At 58.2% G+C, this 21,413-nt stretch overlaps 4 protein-coding genes across 16 annotated transcripts; all 4 read right to left on the minus strand.

Moving 5' to 3' along the window:
• Nucleotides 1–4,744: 4,744 nt before the first annotated feature.
• Nucleotides 4,745–8,478, minus strand: LOC111936892 (extracellular fatty acid-binding protein-like). Of its 2 annotated transcripts, none has more exons than XM_023938001.2 (7): nucleotides 8,084–8,478; nucleotides 7,640–7,779; nucleotides 7,105–7,175; nucleotides 6,415–6,525; nucleotides 5,781–5,882; nucleotides 5,518–5,543; nucleotides 4,745–4,922 (listed from the first exon to the last, which is right to left on the minus strand). In XM_023938001.2, exons 1-6 carry the CDS (start codon nucleotides 8,177–8,179, stop codon nucleotides 5,518–5,520), a joined length of 546 nt encoding a protein of 181 aa, XP_023793769.1. In that variant the 5' UTR covers nucleotides 8,180–8,478; the 3' UTR covers nucleotides 4,745–4,922. The 2 variants fall into 2 exon arrangements, with proteins under 2 accessions (XP_023793769.1, XP_023793768.1); XM_023938000.2 differs by having other exon boundaries at nucleotides 4,745–4,949; nucleotides 8,084–8,261.
• Nucleotides 8,479–9,346: 868 nt separating this feature from the next.
• On the minus strand, nucleotides 9,347–12,712 carry LOC111936896 (lipocalin-15-like). Of its 6 annotated transcripts, none has more exons than XM_086858223.1 (7): nucleotides 11,730–12,712; nucleotides 11,015–11,154; nucleotides 10,747–10,811; nucleotides 10,342–10,455; nucleotides 9,775–9,876; nucleotides 9,652–9,673; nucleotides 9,347–9,496 (listed from the first exon to the last, which is right to left on the minus strand). In XM_086858223.1, the coding sequence occupies exons 1-7, from the start codon at nucleotides 11,823–11,825 to the stop codon at nucleotides 9,493–9,495; spliced, it is 543 nt and encodes a 180-aa protein (XP_086714349.1). In that variant the 5' UTR covers nucleotides 11,826–12,712; the 3' UTR covers nucleotides 9,347–9,492. The 6 variants fall into 6 exon arrangements, with proteins under 6 accessions (XP_086714349.1, XP_086714351.1, XP_086714352.1 ...); XM_086858225.1 differs by having other exon boundaries at nucleotides 11,775–11,930; XM_086858226.1 differs by lacking the exon at nucleotides 9,652–9,673 and having other exon boundaries at nucleotides 9,753–9,876; nucleotides 11,775–12,712.
• An 18-nt stretch (nucleotides 12,713–12,730) lies between these two features.
• LOC111936898 (lipocalin-like) lies at nucleotides 12,731–17,116 on the minus strand. Of its 3 annotated transcripts, none has more exons than XM_086858227.1 (7): nucleotides 15,115–17,116; nucleotides 14,070–14,209; nucleotides 13,911–13,987; nucleotides 13,683–13,796; nucleotides 13,383–13,484; nucleotides 13,157–13,182; nucleotides 12,731–12,893 (listed from the first exon to the last, which is right to left on the minus strand). In XM_086858227.1, the coding sequence occupies exons 1-6, from the start codon at nucleotides 15,211–15,213 to the stop codon at nucleotides 13,157–13,159; spliced, it is 558 nt and encodes a 185-aa protein (XP_086714353.1). In that variant the 5' UTR covers nucleotides 15,214–17,116; the 3' UTR covers nucleotides 12,731–12,893. The 3 variants fall into 3 exon arrangements, with proteins under 3 accessions (XP_086714353.1, XP_023793781.1, XP_086714354.1); XM_023938013.2 differs by having other exon boundaries at nucleotides 12,731–12,897; nucleotides 15,115–15,435; XM_086858228.1 differs by having other exon boundaries at nucleotides 12,731–12,897; nucleotides 13,113–13,182; nucleotides 15,115–15,339.
• A 677-nt stretch (nucleotides 17,117–17,793) lies between these two features.
• Nucleotides 17,794–21,360, minus strand: C8G (complement C8 gamma chain). Of its 5 annotated transcripts, XM_086858219.1 has the most exons (7): nucleotides 21,009–21,360; nucleotides 20,164–20,303; nucleotides 19,431–19,501; nucleotides 19,022–19,129; nucleotides 18,630–18,731; nucleotides 18,422–18,460; nucleotides 17,794–18,074 (listed from the first exon to the last, which is right to left on the minus strand). In XM_086858219.1, the coding sequence occupies exons 1-7, from the start codon at nucleotides 21,183–21,185 to the stop codon at nucleotides 18,061–18,063; spliced, it is 651 nt and encodes a 216-aa protein (XP_086714345.1). In that variant the 5' UTR covers nucleotides 21,186–21,360; the 3' UTR covers nucleotides 17,794–18,060. The 5 variants fall into 5 exon arrangements, with proteins under 5 accessions (XP_086714345.1, XP_086714346.1, XP_086714342.1 ...); XM_086858220.1 differs by lacking the exon at nucleotides 18,630–18,731; XM_086858216.1 differs by having other exon boundaries at nucleotides 18,422–18,731.
• Nucleotides 21,361–21,413: the final 53 nt, after the last annotated feature.

Genomic DNA, 21,413 nt, shown 5'->3' on the forward strand with positions numbered 1-21,413 from the left:
TCCGGCATCACCGGCCGGGGATGCTCCGAGCGCTGCCCCTCGGAGCCCCTCCCGGTGCCTGAGGGGGCTTCAGAGAGCTGGAGAGGGACTTGGGACAGGGGTCTGCAGTGGCAGGACACAGGGAATGGCTTTCCATAGCCAGAGGGCGGGGTGAGATGGGATATTGGCAAGAAATTCTTCCCTGTGAGAGTGGAAAGGCCTTGGCTTTCCACAGGTTGCCCAGAGAAGCTGTGGCTGTGTCATCCCCGGAAACGTTCAAAACCAAGTTGGACAGGGCTCTGAGCAAGTGGCAGGTGTCTCTGCCCATGAACCATGAATCCAACCCAGAGGAGTTGGACTGTATGATCTTGAAAGGTCCCTTCCAGCCCAATGCCGTCTATAATGCTGTGCTGGGATCTGGTTATTCCCCCAGTCCCACATGAATGGGAGTGAAGAGCTGGGGAAGCTCAGCTGTGGGTTGTGTGGTTGCTGGGGTAATGTTCAGGCTGATGGCAGAAAGTGTCTCGTCCTTTCCTGCTCTGCATCTGTGGCACCTGGCTGGGTTTGTCAGACCTCATCTGCAGCCATTGGCTTTGGAGAGAGCTGTGCACTGCCAAGCCACCCCCTCCCTTCCCAGTCAGAGCCACATCTCTGGATAACTCCCTTGAAAAACCTCTTTCCATATCCTGGATTAGTCTCACATCTCTAGGGTTTGCTTTCCAACCCCTACATCCCCTTCAGACTACAAATGTCCTGTCTGGCTTCAGATCACTGGGTGCTTGGTGGAGATGTGCCTCCACAGCCACAGACCCCAGAGATGCCACATGAACACCCCAGTCACACCAGTAGCCATGTCCAGTAGGAATGTCAGGTTGTCCCTGTGTGCTGCAGAGCTCCCAGGCTGCCCAAGGTTTTCTCCTGTGGAGTCAAGGGATGCTCTGCAAAATCCTGGCATCCAATCTTTGGCCCCATGCTCTGGGCACAGACCTGAGGCCTTGGCACGCATACAAAAGCCAGTGCTGTATTGGACCTGCTGTCTGGGATCCTGCTGGCCAGCATGTGCTGCCTGATTCTCCGTGCACGGATTCCCATGGCTGTGCAGGGCTGTGTGGCTGGGCTCAGCCCCAGCCGACACGCTCACAGTGGGAGCCCTGTTAGAGTGTCAATGGTGCTCTGGCAGCCTGTCAGCCCAATTTGAGCCTGTCCAAGGAATGCTGAGAGTGAGCTGCTATGGTATGGTGTGACAGGGACATCAGGCCTGGCTCTGGAAGGAATTTCCACCTGCCCGTGGCTCCCCCTGACACCATGACTGAGCAGGAAGGTACCAGGCAGAGGTGGGTGACAGCATGGCATGGGGGCCAGCCATGTCATTTGCTCCCAGCAGAATAGTTACCTCTTACATTTTCTTTATTCTTTAATTTCCTTGGCCCTTTGCTCCTGTGAAATGAACTGTGGAAAAAAAAAAAATCCCTCTCTGGGACTTTACTTCCCCAAGAAAAACTGCTGTCATAGTTTAGGAATGGCACTCTCCAATTTAGTGTCCCCTTCCCAAGACCCTCACAAACCAGATGCTGCTCACTCCCTCTCTCTCTCTCTCCCTCCTTTCCACCACCTCCTCCCTGCTTTAAGAATGGAGTTGAGAACTGGAGGCACAAAAAGGTGGTTTGAGATAAAAACCATTTACTGGAAACAGCACCTCTGTGGGGACCTCAACACTCCCTAGCATCACACTCAGCCATGGGGCAGGGGTACTCTTTCTTCATCTGGGAGCAAGTGGTGGGTGGGGAGATGGAGGGGGCCACAGGAGCCCAAATCACAGTGGGGCTGAGTTGGATCCTCCAGCCCTGATCCATCAGGGACAAGCAGGGCTGGCAGCAAGGTGGGACCTGATCTCCTTGGAGAGGCAGAGAGGGACCCACTAAAGCCCAAAGTGCTCACTTCATGGGGCAAATACAGGAAGTGTTTGGGTTCCTAAATCCATTTGTCATCACAGAAAACTTTTCCCTTTACCTGTTCTAACTACAATTCAATGTTCACAGAGTCTTTGAGTTGATTTGATGAGGCAGAGATGGAAAACTGCATGGCCGGTCCACTGGAAAGATATCACACGGACACACCCAGCACAAAAACCCTGGGGAAGCCACCCACCCCTCCCTGTGAAGCTCCCTCCCCGTACCCTGTGACCTCTCCATGACCAAGGGCATACCAAAGAGCTGCTGTCCCCAGGACAGCACCACAGTCTGGGCTACCAGAAAACCAAGTTGGGTTCTCTGGCACCAGCTGCCTTACTGGAAGTTGGAGGGTGCAGAGGGATGAGGCACAGCAGACCGTGTGTCCCCCCACAGCAAAACCCCCCAGCCCATGAGCCAGGGCAGGAGAAAATGTCAGAGGTGCTGTGTGAGTGGGATGCAAGTGGCATCTTCATTTCATTCTCTGGTAACTGTGGGGCTTTGCAATTACATGTGCTGATCTGATAGTCATTAGGGAATGATCAGCCAGTCATTGACAGGGGCTGTTTGCCTTTCTGCTAATTAAATTGCATTTGATTTGCAATCAAATCTAATGAATCAAGTGAGCTTGAGGTAGGCTCAAGTGAAGCACAAGCCAGCTCCACAGCCTTGCTGTGCACAAAGAGCCACATCCCAGGGGCACTGCCAGGAACCACCCTGTGGCACAGGGCAGTGAGGGACGTGTCTGCAGGTGAGCAGTGCTGTGTATGTGGCAGGGGCACAGCTTCTGCCATGGAGCTGTGGGCTTTGAGACATACACCACTGTATTGGCTTGGCATGGCCAGCCTTTGGTAGTGGGGGGCTATAGGGGTGGCTTCTGTAAGAAGCTGTGAGAAGCTTCCACCATGTCCAGCAGAGCCAATCCCTGGTGGCTCCAAAGATGGACATGCCACTGGCCAAAGCTAGGCCAGTTAGGAGTGGTGGTTATGCCTCTGAGATTACATATTTAAGAAGAAACAAAAGAGGTTTTTGTGCAGTTGTAATTGTGGCCAAATAAAAGCGGGGTGAGAATATGTGAGAGGAAAGCTCTGAAGACACCAAGGTCAGTGGAGAAGGAGGGGAAGAAGCTGTTCCAGGTGTTGGAGCTGAGATTCCCCTGAGCCTGCAGTGAAAACAGTGGTGCCCCTACAACCCAAGGATGGCACAGGAGTGCAGAGATCCACCTGCAGCTCCTGGAGGAGCCTATGCTGGAGCACGGAGATGCCTGAGGGGAGGATGTGACCCCTCTTCCATGTGGGAAGCCCATGGTGGAGCAGGATTCCTGGCAGGGACTTGCAGACCTGTGGAGAGAGGAGCCCACACTGGGGCAAGTTTGCTGGTAGAAGCTGTGACCCCATGGGGGACACACGCTGGAGCAGCCTGTCTTTGAAGGACTGACCCCATGGAAAAGTGACTCACATTGCAGCAGTTTGGCTAGGGCTGTTGCTTGTGAGCTGGACTCACAATTGAGAAGTTCACGGAGAACTATTCCTTGTGGGAGGGACTCTGCTGGAGCAGGGGAATGACTTCTGTCCCTGAGCAGTGTCCCATTCCTGTCTCCCTGCACCACTGCAGGGACAGAGGTAGAACTGGTAAGGAGGGAGGGATGGGGGGGACGGTGTTTTTAAGGTCTTATTTTACTTTTCATTATCCTCCTCTGATTTTGTTAGTAATAAATTAAATTAATATTTCTAATTAGAGCCTGTTTTGCCTACGACAGTATTTGATGAGTGATCTCTCCCAGTCCTTATCTTAATTCACAAATTCTTTGTTATATTTTCTCTCCCCTGTCCAGCTGCAGAGGGGAGAGCTAGAGAGGCTTTGGTGGGTGCCTGAGGTCACCTCACTACAGCCAGACACTCTGTGCTGCCATGGAGTGCTCCTCTGGCTGCCAGGCCAGCAGAGAGACAGCGAGTATAGCCCTGACTGCTGTCTGCAGAAGAGGGGCAGGAAATACATGAGGACAGAGACCCAAGCATGGGGCTGCTGCTTCTCTCCTGCACCTCTCTTCATGATAGGTGTGTCTGGCAGCTTCAGTGGTTTGGGACACTGGTGTGATTTCAATAGACCCCTGGATGTGTATTGAAAGAGGATAGGCTGTTCTCACCCACCAGACCCCAGTAGCACTTGGGGAACCCTGTGGTCTCACTCTGCACCATCCAAGGCAGATGGACAAGCCTGGTCCTGATGTCTGCATGTCATCTGAGTGACTCCTCTTGTGGTAGCCTCACCACCAGCTGGTGACTGGTGCTGCACTCCTCACATGCACAGGGACATCCAGGAGTCTCTAACACAGCTCCAGGCAGGTTGGATGGGCTATTTTTTTTTGGATGGCCAAGAGCCCAAAGGTCCCAAGCAGCAAGTGGAACCTGGCTCAGAACTGAAATTAAAGTATCATCCTTGTGCCAGCTGGTGTTACTCTTATGACCTCAGATGATCCCATACAGTCACGCTTTATTTTTAAAAAGAGAAAAAATGAAAAGTCAAGAGGATTAACTATCACATATGGCACAGAGATTGTCTGGAAAGACCAGCTTAGCTTCCTTTTGAGTGCTTAAGCTGATATTAGCAAATACATGCCCTAAACAACATTGGGAACCTTAAATGGAACCCAGTGTGATTGAATCAATTTAAAGAATCTGATTAGAAATAAATATTCTTGGGTGAGCTCAGCTGGGATCACTCCTGGCTGTTCATCATCCACAGCCCCCAGGAGGACAACAGGAGGGACCACAGGACCCAGCACCCCAGGTTCTCCCAAGACAGCCAAACCAAGATCTGGGGAGGGCTTCTATTTATTGACAAAAAGCAGGGACTGTGTGCTGGAGGAGCAGGGGCTGTGTCAGAGTCCTGACAACAGAGCTTGGAAAAAGGATGGTGGAGCAGAAGCCTGGAGCTTCAGAGCATGGATCTTGCATTGCTTGGCAGGAGCATCCATGAGCCAGTCTGCGCTTCCTGGAAAAGAGGTGGGAGAGGTGGGGGCTGGGTGGGGCAAGGAGACCAGTGGAACTCTCCATTAGAATCAATGCATTCTTCTCCAGTTGTCCCCAGATTTGTAGGGTAAGGCATCTCCAGCAATGGATTTCTAGTAATGCCTTCAGCTGTGTGGTGGGAAAGCACAGGCCAGGGTGGTGACAACAGCAAATATATTTTGCATAGTGAGACACCAACCCACTCTGGCCAGGTCTGCCAGTCCACAAGCCCAGGGCCCCTTTGGCAGGAGTTGGTGTCCTGGTCCTCACTGCTTAAAGGGCTGCACAGACATTTCTCTGGTGGTTTCAGCCCCCATGTTCAGTGCCAGGCACTTTCCACTGGGAGTCTCTGGGCACTGCTCTTTGGGAGTCCCTGCGTGCTGCTACCTGGGGATCCCCACTGTAGAGCAGTATCCAAAAGAATGGTCCTACCTGTGTGCAAGCTCCAGCACCAGTTCAAACAGCTCAACCCCATAGAAATTCAAAGACTTCTTGGTGGCCCTTGTCGTGGGGGCACCAAGAGAGTAAATATCCAGGAGAGAACATTGCAAACACCACGTTTCACTGTGACAACTCACCTACAATTCATCAAGTCTGCATTCCTCTGTGGAAAAAAAGAGAAAGCCTGAGTCTGGCACTGTGGTCTGAATAATCACATTTAGCCCCCAAAATAGACTACTCAAAAGGAACTTGTGGGTTTCTCCTTGCTCAGTGTGCCCAGCCAGAGCACTGCTGGCTGCCAGCACCCCCTCCTGCCAGCTCAGACCACGAAGTGCTGGCACTGATGGGCTGAGCTGGTCCCTGCCTGCGTGTCCCTGTATTGGCCCTGGGCAGTGCTCACCCTGCCTGGGTAAAATCCAGATTGTCTCGTCGGTGAAGCCGTTCAGCTTGGCAAGTCTCTTGAACAGCAATTTGATTTTGGGTCTCACCCACTGGCTTCTGCCTAAAGACAAAGACATGAGTTAGCTCCAGGCTGTGCCTGACCCTGCATCTCCTGGGAAGCTGGTGAGTGTGTTCAGCTGAGGGTGGGATGGGTGGCAGTCCTTGGCAGAATGCTGGAGGCACTGAGGGAAGTCCTGGAGAGCAGTGGTGGCCAAGCACATGAGACACCCCACCCAGGGAACAAGATAGCCAGAGATTCTGACATCAGCACAGTGACTCCTCTCATGATTCCTGTCCCCACTGATTCTGTTCTGCCTGTGCAGCAAGAACCCCACTCTCCACCCCTCTCCACCAAGCAACTTACCCAAGGCCATGGACTTGCAGCACAGTGCTGGGAGCCGGAGCCCCAACCTCCACAGCCACCCCAAACCACTGCTCCTTCCCTGCCACACAGGGAACACCTGGTGGTCCCTGCCCCACTCCTGCACCTCACCTAGGGTGGGAGTGAAGAGGGAGACCCCCATTCCCCAGCCTTGCAGGACCCTCAGAAGCACCTGACGCCTCTTAGCAGTTCACCACTGCTGGATACGCACTGTAAAGTCTCAGCATGTGCAAGGTCTTCTCATCCTTCTCTCTGGTGGCAAAGACAACCATGTAGGAACTGCCATCGGTATCCACCAGCCTCACCGTCTTATTGCCTCTGTCTGCAAAAGGACATGGTGAAAAATTAATTATCTTCTTCTGGAAACCCCCACTCTGCAAACAGGCCGTAAGAGCATGAAGCCCATCAAGCCTGTCTTTCCTCAGTTTCTCCCCATCCTGTTTTTCTTTCTTGCTAAGGCCCCTCTGAAAGCCTGGGGGAGCCCACAGACCACAACAGAGCAGAGGGATAGGGAGGTGAGGATAGAAAGGGGTGGTCAGTGCAAGCTGTTGGCCAGTGTCAGACTGATCCTTGTGCTGGGAATGATGGCAAACCACTCCTGCTCCATCCCTGGGAACATCCACTCACAGCCTCTTTGCGAAAGGAGCCTACTATTCCACTGGGCTTTAAGCTTACTCTGAATGTGTTTATCCCAGAGGGAGGGATTGGGGGGGTCTGCCATGCTGCTGAGCCACCAGCCCTGGGGTGCAGCTGGCACCTGGAGGCAGAAGGATGTCCCACCCAGGACAGAGGAGGGACAGGCAGTCCTGAGGGCCATGTCCCCAGGAACAGCCAGCTGCTTCAGACAGGGATGGCAGGACATGCCTCCATCCTGCCCCAAGACCCAGGCACCCCCACTCACCAGAGCTGTAGTATTCACCCGGGCTGCCTGTTGGCTTGTAGATCGATTCAAACTTCATGCATCTCCCAGGGCTGCAGAAGAGTGAAAGATGCTCCAGCTGAGTTGAAATGACCCCCTTTCCTCTCTCCTGTTCAAGGGTCACTATTCCAGACGTGGGACTTGCTGTTCAGAGATGGGATGGTGTGGCCAGGGCAGGAGGGAAGAGATACCACCCTTGGAATACAGGGCACCTGAGCTGGCAGGGGACAGGGGACATGCCCTCACTCATGCTTTGAGCTTCTGGGATGAGACTGGTTCTGCTGGGAAAGTTGTAATCGTAGGATCCTGTCCCACCCTCTGTGATGGCACTGGTCCTAGCTAGCATTGCCCTGAGCCTGCCCTGAAGACAGGGAGCCCACAGCTGTCCCAAGCCCCTGGTGGTCCTGTCTCAGCCCCTGCCCAGTCTTTGGTGAGTGCACTGAGGTGGAGACCCACCAGTGAAAGTCCAGGGAGGAGGTTGGTAGTGAAGCCTATGGAGAAAGGCATGTGGACTTACGTGGGAATTGCAAAGGAGACCTTCAGGTCACCATCCCCCAGGACCTCAATGTTGGCCATTGCCATCTTCAGTTGGTCCTTATTTTGGAGATAGCTCTCAGAGTCAGAGGCCATAGCAGTGATGTACCATGTCCCTGCAATCTGGCAGTGAGAGCAGGCTGTGAGTCCAGAGGAGCAGTCAAGAGTGTCCCCTCCTCAGGGACCAAGCCAGGAAAACCTCAGTCCATGGAACACCCACATTCTGTCCAGACAACCAAATTCCCACAGGGACACCTATGCAGGAGCTGAGCGATGATCCTTACCTAGGTGTGACAGCAAAGCACTGGTGGCTGTAGTGACCCCAGCTGTCCCCAGTACGAAAACACATTTACAGTCCTCCCTGCTCTGCTGGTGACTGGAGACTACACCCTTTCCCTTTCCCTTTCCCTTCCCCTTCCCTGCCCACCTTGCTCTCGTCCGGCTCCGCAGTCCCCACGTCCCCGGCCTGCACGCCCAGCAAGCAGAGCAGGACCAGTCCCAGGCTCAGCCCCATCGTCCTCATCTCGGCTCAGCTCCTCTGGCCCCCGCAGTGGGATGGGGAGCGGTGCCGGGCTGTGGGATTTATAGCTCCGTGCTGCCTGCTCTGCCCCCCCGCTGGAGCGCTCTCGGGGCTGGCTTGGGCAGGGGTGGATCCGAAGGGCAGAGTCAGCCCAGAGTGAACAAACCCCTGGGGCAGAGGGGAGCTCGTGCCTGCCAGCCCCAAAACGGGGTTACAGGAACTGTTGCACCATTGCTGAAATTTCGGATTTCCCCCGTTCTTTTGGCTGCTTGCGAAAGAACAAAGGGAGCGGTTGTTTCCCCGCGGGCTGCGGGAAGGCTGCCGGGAGGAGCGGGAGGTTCTTCCCGGCACCGGCCCCGGGGCAGCCCCGGTGCCCAACTCACCAAGGCCCTCGGTGACCGGTGTCACCGGCCCCGGGCAGCTGCTGGCATCCTGCCCAAATCCAGCCCTTGGCTGGCACAGCCTGACCCGCGGTGCCTGCGCCGGCCGCCCCACCTGCGCTGGGCTGCACCCTGAGCAGGCTGGGCAGAAGAGCGGCTTCATGTGGCTGTGGGATTGTGTCCCTCCTTCCCAGAGTGTGATGTCCCCTGTGGCCTGGCTCTGCCAGGCTCCTGGGGTCACAGCCCAACACCTGCCTGGGCGCTGAGGGACACCGGGGCAGGGAGGCAGAGGGGGGACCAGAGGCTGCCTTCACTCTGCAGGAGGTGGAGGGGGATGAACACTGCCCTTGGGGGTTATGGCAGCATGGTCTTACTCTGGTCAGATGGGGACCAGGGGGGGTGTCAGACAGACATGTGGGTCCCAGTCCTGTCATAGGCAGCCCTGGTGCCACCCCACTCCCAGCTGGGTGGCGCAGGAGAGGACTGAGCAGGGAATGGGGTTTCCTGCAGGCAGCACTGGGCAGCCTGACTGTTTAGCCCTGTCTGCCCAGAGCTACTGACCACCCAGCTAGCCTGTGCCAGCCTGGCTCCATTCTTCCATGCCCTGGCAGCTGCTCCCCTGCACCTTCCCCATCCTCCCGACGCTTGGCACAGCAAACATCACATCCTGGGTGCCCCCTACCACCCGTGAGGGCCTGACAGGAAGGGTCAGCTCCAGGACTGTTTGGCTCAGGGTGCCTGGGGACCCTGGCATCAACCTGCTCCCACCAATAAAGCACCAAGCTCTGGAGCAGTTTCTGCATCTATTTATTTAGGAGGTTGAGGATGATCCTGGTACGAAGCAGAGGGTCTGGCAGAGCCTGGAGAATGGGAAGGAGCACCATGGAGTGGGGTGCAGAGCCCATTGTTCACTAGGTCTAGAGGACACATGGTACTTCAGCTGTAGAGACAAGACAGGCAGACAACTGTTCAAAGCAGGGCACAGCCAAGGTGACAGAGTCCCGAGGCACATGGGGGATCACCCAGGGCCTGCAAGTCCCTGCTCAGCCCAGGCCATGCTGGAAGGGAGTCACAGCTTTCCCTGGCCACTCTCACCTGATGTCCCTGGTGCACTGATCTGTTGGAAAGCAAAGAGAGGGGTGAGTGTGCCATTGGCAACACCCTGAACCCCCACGTAGAGGGGCCACAGCTGCCACCCTGTGCCCTTGGGCCACTCACCTGACTTGGGCAGGATGGCCAGCATGTCCTTAGTCAGGCCCATGGTGAGGATGAGCTCCATGAACTTCTGCAGGAGCTGGGGGCTCAGGTCCTGCTCCCTTGCTGCAGCCACACACCCAAAGTGGCCGCTGATGAGTGCAAGGAATCCCAACAGCCAGCCCCACTCTAGGGGTACAGGTACTGCGGGGCAACAGCTGGACCCCAGGGAAGGGCCAAGGAGCGAACATGCAGGGTGGACACCAGGCAACCCACAGCTGCCCTGGGCTGGCAGCAAAGGGGCACAAGCCCCTTGGGATGAGTGACCCATTCACTTGGGGTGGTATGGGGTGGCTGGCAGGGTTGGGTTTCTGCAGCTGGGCTTGCATACTGCAGGGGGCTCTGGTTCAACCCACAACCAACAGGAAATACCTTTAGTGCAAGGCTTCATTCACCCCAAAATTAATTCCCTAGGTGATGGACATGGGGTGCTGCTGATGGTGGGCCTGGGCAGTGGTGGGGAGCTCAGACCCTGTCTGCCTCTGGTGCCCCCATCCCTTCCCAGGAGCCAGGTCCCCACTACCAACGCACTGAGGAGCTGCAATGCCGTGCTGGGCTCTGCCTCGCCGAGATGGGCCTCGTGCAGGACAGCGTAGTGGCTGTAGTCTGTCTCCATCACATGCAGATCCCTCTTCTCTTGTGCTCCTAAGGACCCCAGAGGTGACCACTTGGGTAACGTGGTACAGTCTGAGCCCTTCCGGGCCCTGCTGGGGCCCGCAGCTCAGTGCTCAAGCCTCAAATTTGCCTGAGGTAGGTATGAGGAAGGAACCCCTGCTCCATGTGGAGGAGCCAGGTGCCCACCCACCTAGAAGTTCTTGCTGAGTTGTGGAGGCAGAGGGGCCAAGCCCACCTCCCATTGCTCCTGAGGCATGGGGGCTGGGATACCCACCCTCTGCTTCAAGGTACCCATGGCTCCACAGCCCATACCACACATACCTGTGTAGTGTCCTGCCTGCTCGCTCTGCTGGAAGAGAAGCTCAAACTTTTGGCATTTGTGCATCCTGGAAAAGGAACATGAAACAGACAAATGTTTCTAGAGACCACATGGGAGGGCAGTGGGGTGGTGGGCACAGGGGGGAGCCCAGCCTGCCCAGAGGGTTGCACTGAGGCAGGATTGGACAACCTGGAGCAGTGGGGAAGTTGCTTTGGTGGAGAAGGGAGTCCCTGTACCACGGGGAACAGGATGAGCAGGACAGACACTTACAAGGTCCAGACCAACTTCATGGCCAGGTCCCCTTCTGGCATGAAGCTGATGATGGCCGTGGATGACTTCATCCCATCCCTCATCTTCAGGAAGATGGAGCAGTTGGAAGCAATGGCTGTGACATGCCACACCCCTGCAAACTGCAGAAGGACATCACCAGTGGAATTCGGAAAAGTTGTGGGGACTTGCCAGGGGGATCTGCACTCCTCCGTGTGGGACCTGGCAGCCCACTGCAGAAATTTGACAACCTGCAGTGGACCTGCCACTGTCTCTGGGGACATGTCGCCCTCCTCAGGGACCTGCCACCCTCTGTGGGGATCTGCCCTCCACCATGGGGAACACGACACCCCAGGTAGAAACCTGCAGTCCTCTGTGGGGACCAGCCAGGCAGACATGGGGACCTGCCACCTTCCTGCATGCAGAACACCCTGTCCTGCCCTATGCTAAGAGTACATGTGCAGCACCTGGCCCATGTTCCCTGGGGATAGTGCCACATGCTTGGGGACATCATGGCCCCATGCGTTAGTGTCCTTGCAGTGGGGCTACTGCTGGCACTGGACACAGCAGCCAGGACTAACCTGGTTTTGCACAGGCTCTCCTGGAAGCTGTCCTGGTGTTGGCTCAGGGATGGGGCTGGCAGGTACCCAGGGGTGCAGCACTGCCCTGCCCCAGCTAGCCCAGGCAGGATGTGCCAGGCAGAAATCTGCAAGGTTACCTTCTCAGTGTCCAAGTCCAGTTGCACAGGGACCTGGGCCCCTACCTGCAGCAGGTAGAGCAGGGCCAGAGCCAGGCTGGGCAGTGCTGCTGTCATCCTTGTCCTGGAGTGGATGTGGGCAGGAGAGGCTGCACCCACCTTTATAGCCCCCACTGCTGGCAGCACCCCTGCCCACACACCCGCTTTATGCAACAGGTTACATAAGGGCAGCGATAAGCTGTGCCCATCTTAGGTGGCAATGCCCTGTCCCCCACAGTTCTGGATGAATGCAGTCTTGTGTGAGACCCAACCCACATCATGCCAGGACCAAGTGCTGCCCCGTGCCCGCTCCGTGGCTGAGTAGGAGTATGAGGTGCATCCCAGGGGCCCCCTCCTGGCTATTCCCACTGATTCTAGGGTCTGTCAGTGGTGGGACAGATCCTGCCTCAGGATCCTCAGTGCCACAGAATGGTTGTGCTGTTACCAGGCTGAGCCATGGCCTGGTGCCCTCAGAACGGGTTGCGGATTCTTATGCTGGTGGCAAACAACTCAGACTCCACTGCTGGAGAGGGTCTGAGTTGATGGGATGGAGTTCCAGGGGTGGCCAGGATCAAGCCACACCCAGAGCTCACAGACATCCTTCTGCTTCGTGTCCATCCTTCCCCAAACTTCTGGAGAACCCCTGACAGCCCATCGCCCCATTCCCATACTGCCAGCCTGCTGTCCAGCAGGGAAACCAAGGCAGGGAAACTGGGGGAGCCCAAGGGGCAGAGGGGGAGCAGATGCCCCTCAGTGAGTCCTGGCCTCAGGGACCCCTTTTTCTGGGATAGGGCAGGTTCAGTGGGCAGGCAGCACCACAGGGCAGAGCTGTGAGTGCATATGGGGTCTCAGCCCAGCAGCTCCACAGCCAGGAGCTGGGGTCAGCCCTGACTGCTAACCCCAGTCCCAACCCCACTGGTCATGCTTTCCCCACCCCATCGCCTTGTTTGGGGCTGCCTCACAACAATCCAGCAGGCAAGGGCTGGTTTTTTATGGGCTTTAATTGAGACAGGGATACAGGTGTAGGTTGTGAAGCCAGGAAGCAAAGACTGCTGCAGTGCTGGGGAGCCACTGGTGGTCAGATGGGACAGGGTGGTCGCCAGTTTGCAATGCTGCTGGGGCTTGGACTGGTAGCAGCTGGTGGGTCTGCCTGGAAAAGATGGGGGGTGAGCATGGCTGAGCTGTGGGAGACCAGGTAACACAGAAGGGGTACATGGGCCTGGCGAGCCCCACACTGTGTGGGGAGGCACCCCACAGGGCTGGGTGGGGGATCCCCAGTAGTTGTGAGGAGAGGAGCAGCCTGGGGAAGGATTGTAGAGGGGCTGGGGGCTCTGTGGGGTGACACAGCTTTAAGCACCCACATACCCTCCCACAGGGCTGGTCTGAGTCCCAGTGAAGTCAGGACTCACCTAAGCAGCATCTGCCATGCATTTGTCTGCAGGAGGAAGAAACAGGGAGATCAGCTCCTCTGGGGGCTGTGGGACCTTAGCCCCCTGAGGGATCCTGAATGGGGATACCCCATGGCTGGCCCCATAGAGAGGCAGGGACAAGCCAGCAGGGTCTCCTCCTACTCAGTCCCCCTCTGGTATCCTCACCCCCTACTCCCTGACACCATCCCTGTGCTCCCAGCCTCACCTGTCTGGGGCAGGATGAGGATCTCATCATCCGTCAGGCCCTGCTCCCTGGAGAACTGGGTGAACATCTCCAGGTGCTCAGGACTCAGCTCCTTTGTCCGGCCTGCAGCCAAGAGCAGGGTGAGAGGCAGTCCCCCCGTACCCACCAGCACAGAGGTATGGGCAGCCTGGGGATCCCGACCCAGCCATCATCCTCCCAAGGTCACCCCAGCTTGAGAAATGACCCTAACCCTGCCCTTCTCCTATGGAAAAGAGACATCCCGGGGGCATGGACAGCATGGGGGTCCCGGGGAAGACATACTGTAGAGCAGCACCATGGTGGAGGAACCAGTGCTCTTGAAGATTCGGGTGGCCACCAAGGCGTATTCCTCATAGTTGGTCTCCACCACATGGATGTTGTGCTTGCTGCCCCAGCCTGTAGGGGATATGGGGCACAACTCAGCCTTGAGCTGAAAACCAGCTCCAAGGCAGGAGCAGGCACAGCAGGGCTGTGAGTATGTCCAGGGCAGCACAGAAGCTGGGCACTCACGTGGGCTGGTGTAGCTGAACCGCCCTGGCTGCTCTGTCTTGGTGTAAAGACTGTTCCTCGTCACGCACTGGTCCCCCCTGGGGAGCACAGCAGCGCGGGATGCACCAGTGGCCACCCCCAGTACCCCCTCCCCGCGCACTCCCTCCCCATGCCCCATACTTGGGGTAAGTAGATGTAACTTCCAGGTTCCCCTCTGCGGTGGTGGAGATGATGGTGGTGCACATCTTCATCAGGTGCCTCTTCTCCTTGAACCAGTTAGAGTTGGAGGCCAGGCCAATGCTGTACCATCTCCCTGTGAGCTGCACACAACCTCCACTCAGCCCCAGCTGGGCATAGACCCTGTCTCACCCCTCAGCCTCCACCAGCCCCAGCCCAGCCCATGTCCCTCTCCCCTGGCAGTGCCTTCCCTACAGCAGGACAGCATCTCAGGGAGCTGCTACAGCTCTTGGCAACCACAAAACCCAGGAACAAGGAAATCCCTGTTTTATTACGTGCCCTTCACTGCCCTTGGGTGTTTCCTTCCTCTTCACCCCAAGCCCAGGGAGTGTGACAGGACTGCCTGGCTCTGAGATACCATTTCCAGGCATCCGTGGGTATGAGGGGGGGGTCAGGACACTGGGTGCAGCATGGCTCATTCCATTCCGGTGTATGGAGCCAGCAGTGTGCTGCCCTGAGGGGAACTGCCAGCCTTGGAGAGCAGCCGTGCTGGTATCACCCTTGCAGCACACCCCAAACCCCTGTCCTTGCAGGAGGTACCTCCCTCCAGCACCTCTGTATCCCCCAGCACCTTTCCAGGAGGAGGGATGGAAGGGATACCCCAGCACAGCAGCCCTTGTTTTTTTGTGGCCCTGGGCTGGGGTCTTTGTTGGGGAGGGGTTCCCATGGCCCACTTCTGTGCTGTCAGACTGAGATTGCCTTTCTCACTCTCCCCTGTAAGATCCCTGAGCATCCACACCCATTCCACAGCACAGCAGCAGCTCGGACCCATGCCTAATCCAGGGTTCTGCCCCACAGGCTGGAGCCTGGATGCTGGATCCCACCAAACCCAGGTGCTGGGAGGTCCCAGGATGGGGGGGCTGCATGTGCACCAGGGCGAGCCTGGCCCCCCATCCACCTGCACCACCCCCTCCCCACATTTCTGGGGCAAGGATCCCCCAAAACACCCCAAACCTCCACAGAGGTGATGCCGGTTGGCCTGGGTCACCTTGTCCTGCTGGAAGTCAGCTTGGACAGGAATGCTGTCCTGGGCGTGCAGTGTGCTGAGCAGGGCCAGCCCCAGGACGCCGAGCAGTGTGGCCTGCATGGCAAAGCGGAGCTGAGCCGAGAGCTGGAGGCAGAGTGCTGCGGTGCTGGAGAGTTTGTCGAGCCCCTATTTATGGTCAGGCATTGCAGGGGCCCCCGGGCAGCCAGCCCTGCCTCCCCCCATGCCGTTATGCAAGCTGGGGCAGGACAGAGCGCTGAAGCCAAAGGGCAAGCAGGGGATCCTGTGAATGCTTCCCTCCTGTTGATATGACGTATTTGCTCCAGGGTGCCAAAATGCTCAGCAGTGAAAACAGCCAGCGGCCAGCGGAGTGGCTGCCCTGCCTCCAGTGCTGCTGGGCTGGGGCACGGAGCAGCCCATGGAGAGGGGCCAGCGCTGCCCCATCCACACAGGGTGGCCTCACTCAGACCCAGAGTGGGGCTTCAGTCAGATGGAGGAAATCCAGGGCCTGCCAGGTCCCAACCCAGCCCATGGGACCTGATACCTGTGGGACCTCCTGCTTTGCCTTGACTCAAGTCCCTGCAACACCCAACTCAGCACCCTTGGGGTGTGTCCCACCGGGGAGCCCCGTGATGTTCAGCTCTCTGGGGACCAGCATGCAGCCAGATGCACCTTAGGACTTGACGGCCCACCTGCCCCACCACCCTGCAGCCTTTGCCAGGTGCTGGAGATGCTGTCCTCCTTGGTTTGGGGTCACCAGCAGGTACTAAGGTATCCCACTCAATCTGGGGACTGTCCTGCAGGCTGAGGGCAGGGGATGTATGCTGGTGCCAGCAGCAATGCCCACGGATCTGGCAGGGTTTGGGCAGGGCTGGCTATGCCGGGCAGAGCCCCAGACCCGCCGTGCAGCCCTGCCGGAGTGCCTTACGTAAGGATCATGTTTTCAGAACAGCTGGTTTTCCCCTGGCAGCCCCCCTTGCACATTCCCTTCCCTGCGTCCCGCTGTGAGGCCGCCCTGCCCTGCACACCCCGCGCCTGCTTGGCCCTGCGGATTTATTAAAACAAAACAAAAGCTGAACCAGGCAGGACTGGGGCTGGCCCTGCTCGGGACGCTGCATGCCCAGGACAGCACTCCCGTCCAAGCTGCCTTCCAGCAGGACAAGGTGACCCAGAGCCTGGCTGGGGCCCTGCATGCTGGGCTGGGGCTCAGTCTCCCCCAGAGCTCACCCTCAGGGTGCTGGGGGAACACTCTCCATCAGGCACAGAGGCAAGGAACACCCAGGGTGTCACTGTCACCTGGCGCTGCAGCAGGAACACAAAGTCCCCCCTGCTGCCAGATACCTCCAGTTCCTTGCCCAGGTGCCAGGAGGGGGTGACCGATGGATGCCCAGGTGGTGCCCGGGTCTCCTGAGGGTGACAAAGCTGGGAGCCAGCCCAGGCACCTGTGTGGCAAAGCCGGTGCAAGCTCAGGAGTATGGGAGCACTTGGGGGCATAGGGGACACCAACAGCGGCAAGGGGCAGAAAGAGCAAGGCTGGGGGCAGGACGGAGTATCTGGACTGTGGGTTCCTGCGGCAGCTGGACACAGACCCTTGGGCATAACCTGGGTGTTTGCACTTGGAAATGGTTTAGCCCCAACGATGGATGATCCGAGCCGGGATGAAGGGTGTGGGGAATCCTTACGGACCAGCCCAGCTCCCCGGGTCTCTCCCCTTGCTCCCTCATCCCCCTGCCCAGTGCAGCCACTTTGGGGTGCAGGTAAAATGGGCTGAATCCAGCACAGCCTGGCTCTGTCAGGTTCGGGGGGCGGCCAGGCTGGACACAGGTGGTGGGAACAGGGACTGGCTTCTGGCACAACACGTGTCTTCCCTTACATAATTCCCTGATAAACAACACGTGCCAGCAGTTCCCGCTAGGATTGCAAAATGCTTTTTTGTACTGTGGACAGACGGCTGCTCCCCAGCCCGGGGGCTGCCCTGTCCCCTCCTGGAGCCAGTGCCAATCCATTTGCCTGCAATGTGGCAGGACAGCCTTGGCTAGGCTCCACACACAGGGAGGAGGGGTCAGATGAGGGGCTGCAGCATTAACCCAGGGGGTCTACCCAGCCCTCCAGCCCCTCCAGTGCCCTGCCTGTCTGTCTGAGAGGTGCTGGCTGTATGGGCAGGAGTCCAGTGCAGGCAGCAGCCCCTCGAGAAACAAACTCTGCAGGGCTGGGGCAGGGGAACAGGCTGTTTCCTGGCCCTGGAGGTCCTGGGGACAGGAAGCAGGATTGCGGGACTAAGATTTCATCCCCTGGGGTCCCTGAGTGATCTCCCAGCTTGTTGGGAGAAAAGGCAGATGCTGTGCTCTCCCCAGTGCCCCTAAGTCCATGCCCCCTGTGGGCCAGGGACAGCGCTGTTCCCCTCAGTGCTGGGACCTCCCTTGCCCCTGCCAGCTTGACGACAGGTACCACATCACAGGAACCACCACACAATTCACACCACAGGAACCACTGACACAATTCTGTCCCACTTTCCCATGGATGGTGAAGGCTCACAGAAAAGATGGCAGGGGTCTGCATGGAAGGGGGCTGCACAGCCCCCCAACACCCCCTCAGCACATGTCCAAGGCATTGTCAGCCCACGGTGGAGGCAGTGCTGGCCTGGCTGGGGCAGACCTAGAGCTGACTGGCCTGTACACAGGCTCTTCTCTGAGGTGTTTATTGGGGTGTTGCTGGCTGCTGCAGGAGAGTGGGGTACAGAGCAGAGGGGCGACACAAGCTAGGGGGCACAGGACAAGGACAAGCGCAGCTGTCAGCACAGCTGGAGGGGCTGAGGAGCCCCAAGGCTGGCTCCAGAACTGTGGAGCAGCAGGGGGAGCAGACTCAAGTGCGGCTCAGATCTGCGTGGATATGGGCAGCTGGCTGAGGTGAGGGCTGAGCCCTGAGACCCCACGGCAACTCCATCCGCACCTACAGCTTCGTTTCTGGAAAAGAAGTGCTGAGGGGCTGGAGGGGTGTCCATGCCCAGTCTGACCCATGTGGGGGGTGAGTGGGGCTCGCTTTGCCAGGATGTACCTGATGCCCATTCTGAGTGACACTGCACACACAAGAGCACACTCTTCTGGGGAATGGTCTGGCATGGCCTCTCCCGTGCCAGACCAGCCCTCCCACACCCCTGGGGCAGGACTACACAGTCATGGTGAAGTGTGGATCTGGCCCAGTGTGCCCAGCCCACTGCCAGGACAGGGACACCCAACTGATGCCCAATGTGGGACCAAGCCTGGTACATAGGAGAGGGCACCCAGCACATCACCCAGCATCCCCAACTCACCATCAAGGATGTGAAACTCATCTGCAGAGTCACAAAACCCTGCAAGAGACAGAGCCCGGGAGGATCACCTTGTCTGGAGCTTGGCACCCTCCAGTCCCTGCACCCCCAGGACATTGCAGGGCACAGCCCCATTCTTGCATCTTTGTCCCCAGGGTGGCCAGAGCATCAGAACCCACACAGGTCTCCCTGAGGACTGTGTGCCACCCACCATAGGTGGGGAAGTAGTAGGTCACATCCTCACTCAGACCCACAGCCCTGATGTGCTGCTCGAACTTGTCCATGATGGCATCACTGACCAGGCTGGTCCGTCCTGTATGCGGGGAGACACCATCAGAGGCCTCAGGCCCTACCTGGCCCTGGCCTGAAGCCCCCCATGTTCCCACACAAGGCTCAGGCCCCATGGGGATTTCAGCTCAGAGAAGTGGGTTCCCAGTTCCCTCCTTACCTGCTCCCCCACAGCATCTGGGGACAATTCTCCAGCTGGGAGTGACCCCCATTCCCAGGCTGGATCCTCCAAGGCTTCGGCTGGCCTCTCCTGAGTCCAGCACGGGTTTCCCACCCCGTCCTCCACCTGCCATGAGGCCCCGAGTCAAAGCCTACCATAGAGCTTAACAGAGATGCTGCGGCCCTTCTGGTAATAAAGGATAATGAAGTTGCTGGGGTCAGCCTCACCCACCACCACATCCACCTTGCTGCTTTTCCTATGGCCTGGGAAGGACAAGAGGATAGCCCAGTTAGTCCTGGTCAATCTTGGTTAGCCCCAGCATCATCCAGAGGCTTCATTTCACCACAAACCAGGTGTACAAGGGGTGAAAAATCAGGCCAGAGTGGGGCAGCCCCACAGACACCAGCCCATCATGTCACCTGTGATGGCATCTGGCACTTAGGGACACAAGACATAAAATACTGGGAGTGCACTGGGAAGAGGGACATTGGTATCAAAACCCTGCTGAGAGCAGGACTGGGCGGCTCCAGCAACCTCCTGTCACCCCAGACCAGTCTCCCTCACCCTTCAGCAGGAAGTGTCCAGGGGCCTGGGCAGGAAGGTAGTGCTGCCTGATTTCCCAGCACATCTTGTCCCTGCATGGGGAGAGGAGGAGGAGATGTCAGTACAGGCTGTGGAGGATATTCCTGGGTCCCTGCCCACCCAGGCACACACGCTGTCTGTTTCCTTGGAACTTTGTTTTCCCCCCCCAGGGAAAGATATCCCAGAACACTGGGGAGACATTGTAAGAGATGCTGAGCCCAAAATCTGTTGAGCCCAAGGTGTCCTTGCCACCCACCTGCAGCACTGTGCCTGGTCAGGACCTCATGGCCCACCAGGCTGGGGAAAGTGCTCACAGATGTGCTGAAGGTCGTCATCCTGAAACATGCTGCCTCTGGGATAGTCCCAAGAGCCAGTCCTGGGCTGCGCAGCCATGGAGCCACCACGTGCCTCAGTTTTGCCAGCCTGGCTGTCCTCACACAGACCAGCCTGGGCACACCCAGCCCAGCCTTGAGCTAGTGGCTGTATGGGTGGCAGGGTGCCAATCATGGCCAGGGTTTCTACTACAAAACTCTCTGGAGGGTATCCCACAACGCTTGGCTCTGGGGCAGCTCTGTCCTGTTTGGAGTCTGTGGCCAGGGCACTGGCACTGCTCTGACCTGCTTTCAGAGTCCCCATCCCAGGGCATCAGTCCTGTTCTGACCTGCCTGCAACACCCCTGTCCCTGCCCGCAGACCCTGTGTCTGGCATTACTCACAGCTTCCTGAAGGTGCTGATGGCCAGGCTCTGCCCATCCAGGATGGTTATTGTCACTGTCGTGGCCTCCAGCTGGTGGCTGTGCTCAAGCAGGTAGCTGCATTGGGAGGCCATGCTGACCAGGAACCACTTCCCTGAGAGCTGCATGGCACAGGGGTGACACCATCTACAGGGCCACCAGCTTGGGATGTCACCACTCAACCACCCTGAGCACCCTCCTTCCTCTCACTTGGCACCTCTGCCCACAGCCTGTCACTTGGGGTGCCCACAGGGCACAACTGCCCTTCAGGTGCTGATAGGTGGAATTGCAGGGCAGGAGCCTGACACAGGGACAGGCTGGGGGTGTGTAGGGGATGTCCAAGGCACCTGCCCATGGCTCACACTGCCCACAGCACTGTGGGCACCCCAATGCCACACTGGGTATGTGCTGGGCATCGCTTTTTGCTGCAGCCCCAGCTCTGCCCCACCAGCAGAGCCCCAAAGTGAGGGCGGCTGCACAAACCCTGCAGCAGCTTCAGATGGTCGAGGGCCCCTGTAAGGCTCTGGCCCCTGCACCTGCTCTGTGGGCAGCTCTGCGGGCAGTGCTGGGGCTGAGCTAGGCTCTGGCAGCCCTGGCTGTGTGGAGGGCACCGAGGGGCTTGGGGATAGGCTGGGAGGCTGAGTGGGGAGGACAGTGGGGGTCTGCAAGGGTGGGCCTGGGGGGGAGAGGGCACAGGGGGTCTGGGGGAGGATGGGCTGCAGAGGTGGGTCGGGGGGTAGCACGAAACAGGAGCCACTCGGCTCCCTGCAGCCCACCCAAGCGCGGCTTCAGCGGGTACCCACAGACCCCTCTGCCCAACCCCTCACCTGGTGGAGGCTGAGCCCCTCCTGAGCCACCACCTTCTCCAGTGCACTCTGGGGAGGGGGCGGCCGCCGTCTCTGCGCCGCCTTCTGCCCCCGCGCCGTCAGGAGCAGCCCGAGGAGCAGGAGGGTGCGCAGGGCCGCCATGTGCCGGTGTGCGAGACGGGCGCGACCGGGAGCCATGAGACCTGGTGGCGGCTGGACAGGGTCATCGCCGGGGTCATCGCCGGGGTCATCGCCGGGGTCATCGCCGGGCCGATCGCCGGGCCGGGCCCGGCTGGAGCCAAGTGAGCGGGCCCGGACAGGGCCGAAGGTTGAGGAGGGGCCGGGGGAGTGGATCCCGCGGTGGGCGGGGCCTGTCCGAAATGGGGCGTGGTAAACGGGGCACGGGCGGGGCTCATGGGGCGTGGT

Source organism: Cyanistes caeruleus, chromosome 20 (genome assembly GCF_971803275.1).
Source record: "Cyanistes caeruleus chromosome 20, bCyaCae1.hap1.1, whole genome shotgun sequence".
Lineage (NCBI taxonomy): Eukaryota > Metazoa > Chordata > Aves > Passeriformes > Paridae > Cyanistes > Cyanistes caeruleus.